We start from the raw sequence: 3,193 nt of genomic DNA, 5'->3' as shown, positions 1-3,193 counted from the left end.
GTGTACTCTGGATGGAAAATCTCATTTTGTATGCTGTAATGATGTACAGTGAATTAATGCTAATAAATAAATTGAAATAAAAAAAAATTGCTCAAATCTCTGAATAGCCAGCATTCTCCTAGATCTGCAGTTGAGCTCAACACATTCAAGCCTCAGCACAATCTTCTTTGTAGTTTTTGCCTTTTTCAAAAAAAAAGGCTTAGTCTGTCCACCATAGACACTGCTTCCTGTTATAATGCTGCTGTCCCTGAGCACACAGAGAATCCTCGCCCTTTTTGTACTGTGTCACTTTACGAGGTTGGTGCTTGCCACACGTCTTACAGAAGGTCCAGCGTGTTTTAGGGATGTTCACCATGCTTATAGGCCTGCTATCTGCACGAAAACGACTCGGGTCCTCCAGGGTAGTTTCTAACTCAGCACTTTATCCATATTTTGTTCAGCTCCAAGCTTTAAGACATGCTGTTGAGTTCGGCCTTAATCCAGAAAAACCTCATCAGTCACTTGATACAACCCAGAAAACCATCAATGAATATAAATCAGAAATTTGGTGAGTAAAGAATAATTTTAACTACTGTTTTTTTTTCTATCAGATATGTACTTGTTTAGAATTTATTTTTCCAGATAGTTTTCCTAATGTAGCAAATACATGTAAAATTATGCAAACTGAAATAATGAAATGATGTATCCTTCATATTAACAAAAAGTTTGACGTTCGGTAATACAAATGAGAATATGTGACAGCGGTCAGGCAGGGAAGCTGCCGAGCAGACTGCAAGCTGCAGGTGCCCGTCAGCTCGGCCCCAGCAATTCTGCTTAGGTTCGTGCATGTGCTGGAGGAAGCTGTGTGCATGCACACACATGGAGAAGTGTGCAAGGCTGTGCTCACTTACAAATCATGGAACCAAAGTGGATAATTTTATAGTTGATGTCAATACTACCATGGTCAAAATGATTAAATTAGTCTGCATTTATCAACACCGAACGAAAGATATCCGGTTGTAATATCCACTGAGTGACACATGTTAGAAAGCCTAAAGAACACCAGCAATGGTACTCGTTTACTGTGAATCCATATATGTGTGGCATAAACATGGGAGAGACACGTGCTAGCTGCCTCCTGGGAGAGCGCGAAGGGGTGGAATGAGAAAGGTCTTCCCGTGTGTGTGTGTGTGTGTGTGTGTGTGTGTGTGTGTGTGTGTGTTCACAATCTCCTGGGTAAATGAGGCAAATGTTCATAGTTGTTCACATTATTTATTATCTGTGCTTTGTTTTTTGAGTTACTCTTAATTTTAAAATTCAAAAATGGAAACCCTGGTCATTAGCAAACAGTAAGGAAGTGTACTAACATCACTTAAACCCCATCCCTCAGAAAAAAATCAAGGCTAGCAGGCTTTTTGGTAGTTCTTCCATCTGTCCTATCTACCTCCAGCCTACCTGCTTACCTACCTCTCTATCTGCAGAGGAAGAAGACATCCTAATCCCAAATCAGAAATGCTCCCAAATTAGAAACGTTTTGAGTAATGCCAACATGACACCACAGACTGAAAATGTTGTGTCTGATCTCGTGTGATGAGTCACAGTCAAAATTCTCTAGTACGGGTGCCAGCAGTGGTGGTGTGGTTAGGGTGCTAGACTCCCATGTGGCTGACCACAATTCAAGTCCCAGACCTGGCAGCTGAAACTCATGCTGGACCCATGTGCGTGGGTACCCCAAATCCCGAGGAGAATGGAGAAGGGACTGCAATGTTGCCTTCCCCCTGGGTGATTTCTCACTTTCTGTCTGTCTCTCTGGCAAATGCACCCTGTACAAAAATCTCCCTTTAAAAATAAATAAATAAATAGAAACCTACAATACAAAAGTATTGTGTAAAATTATCTCCAGACTATATAAGGCATATGTGAAATAAAAATGAGTTTAGTGTTCAGACTTGGGTCTCATCCCCAAGATTCCTCTCTATTCATATGCAGGTATTCCTAAGTGTGAAAAATTCAAAATCCAAAATACTCTGGTTCCAAGCATTTGAAATAAGGGATAAACTGTCTATCTACCTATATCTATCTATCTGTCTGTCTCTTTATATGTGTATACACAGACATATGCATACACATAAAGTGTGTATTATGTGTATATACTCACATACATATACATACAGATGTGTTTATATGCATTTTTTTAATGAATCATACTGTGTATACTTTTCTGCAACTTGATTTTTTTATGTGCAACATGCCTTAGACCTTTTCCTGTTACAGTATATCTAGGTCTGCATCATTGTTCAAAAGCTAGCAATATGTAAATTTATTATATTGAGTTGTTGGGAAAATCATGACACATTTTTGCATGGAAAAACAGAAAAAAAATTATAACTTTTCTGACAACCTGATAGTTTATACTATCTCCAACTGACAGACATTTGTATTGTTCCTACTTTTTTATTATTTAAATTGTAGTGTAATTATAATCTCTATGTTTATATTTATATGTCTGTATGAATATTCCCACAGAACAAAATCTTAGAGCAAGAAATAGTAAGGATTCTCAATGTACTGTATTTTTCTTTCTACGGAGTAGCCATGAGTCTGACATACTTCCAAGTGAAAATTAGCAAAGTGAAAATTAGTGAAGTTTGTACATTGTAAATAAAATGAAAAGCAGCAAGTGAAAATGAGTGAAGTCTGTACATTATAATTGCAAAAGTATGAGGAATACGTTTAAAATGAAAATCCTTTTTCACATTACAAACAAAACATCGCAACATGCTGTGGAAACAGTCCTGTACAGGGTGGGTGGGTGGGAGCACGTCGACACAAAGCCCTTCTGAGACGATCACAGTCTCACGCGGAACTGTATTTGTCCCTCGCTGTTTGGAAGCCAGCAGACTGTGTTTCAGCAATGCCAGGTGGACTCATAAATTGCAGACTCGTTGCTTTATTTCCATGACCCTGGAGATGAAAACTGAAATTTAGCCTTTATGACCCAGTAAAAGAGGACATTTCAGTTCTTTACTGACTTTTTACTGGGCGATAAATTCTAGCTCATGATCTGTTCCTAAATACCTCTTCCAGTGGACTGATTTCCTTAAACCCTGTGTGACCTGCCGATCAGCCACCCCCTAAGTATGGGCGGAGCCCTCAGTTGGTGCAGTCACCCTGGACTGGTACCATTTTAAGCATTTTCCATTGATTTTTCATA

At 38.9% G+C, this 3,193-nt stretch overlaps 1 protein-coding gene across 1 annotated transcript in view; it reads left to right on the top strand.

The window, feature by feature from the left end:
• Positions 1-3,193, top strand: part of CC2D2A (coiled-coil and C2 domain containing 2A) — a 159,981-nt gene that overhangs the window by 74,365 nt on the left and 82,423 nt on the right. Inside the window, exon 13 of the mRNA XM_006144894.2 lies at positions 441-547. Within this exon, the coding sequence (XP_006144956.1) occupies positions 441-547 (107 nt within the window). The remainder of the gene's footprint in view (positions 1-440; positions 548-3,193) is intronic.

Source organism: Tupaia chinensis, unplaced genomic scaffold (assembly GCF_000334495.1).
Source record: "Tupaia chinensis unplaced genomic scaffold, TupChi_1.0 Scaffold000138_1, whole genome shotgun sequence".
In the NCBI taxonomy this organism is placed as follows: domain Eukaryota; kingdom Metazoa; phylum Chordata; class Mammalia; order Scandentia; family Tupaiidae; genus Tupaia; species Tupaia belangeri.
Note: the sequence above shows the minus strand (reverse complement) of the source record. Positions and strands in the feature narration are given on the sequence as shown.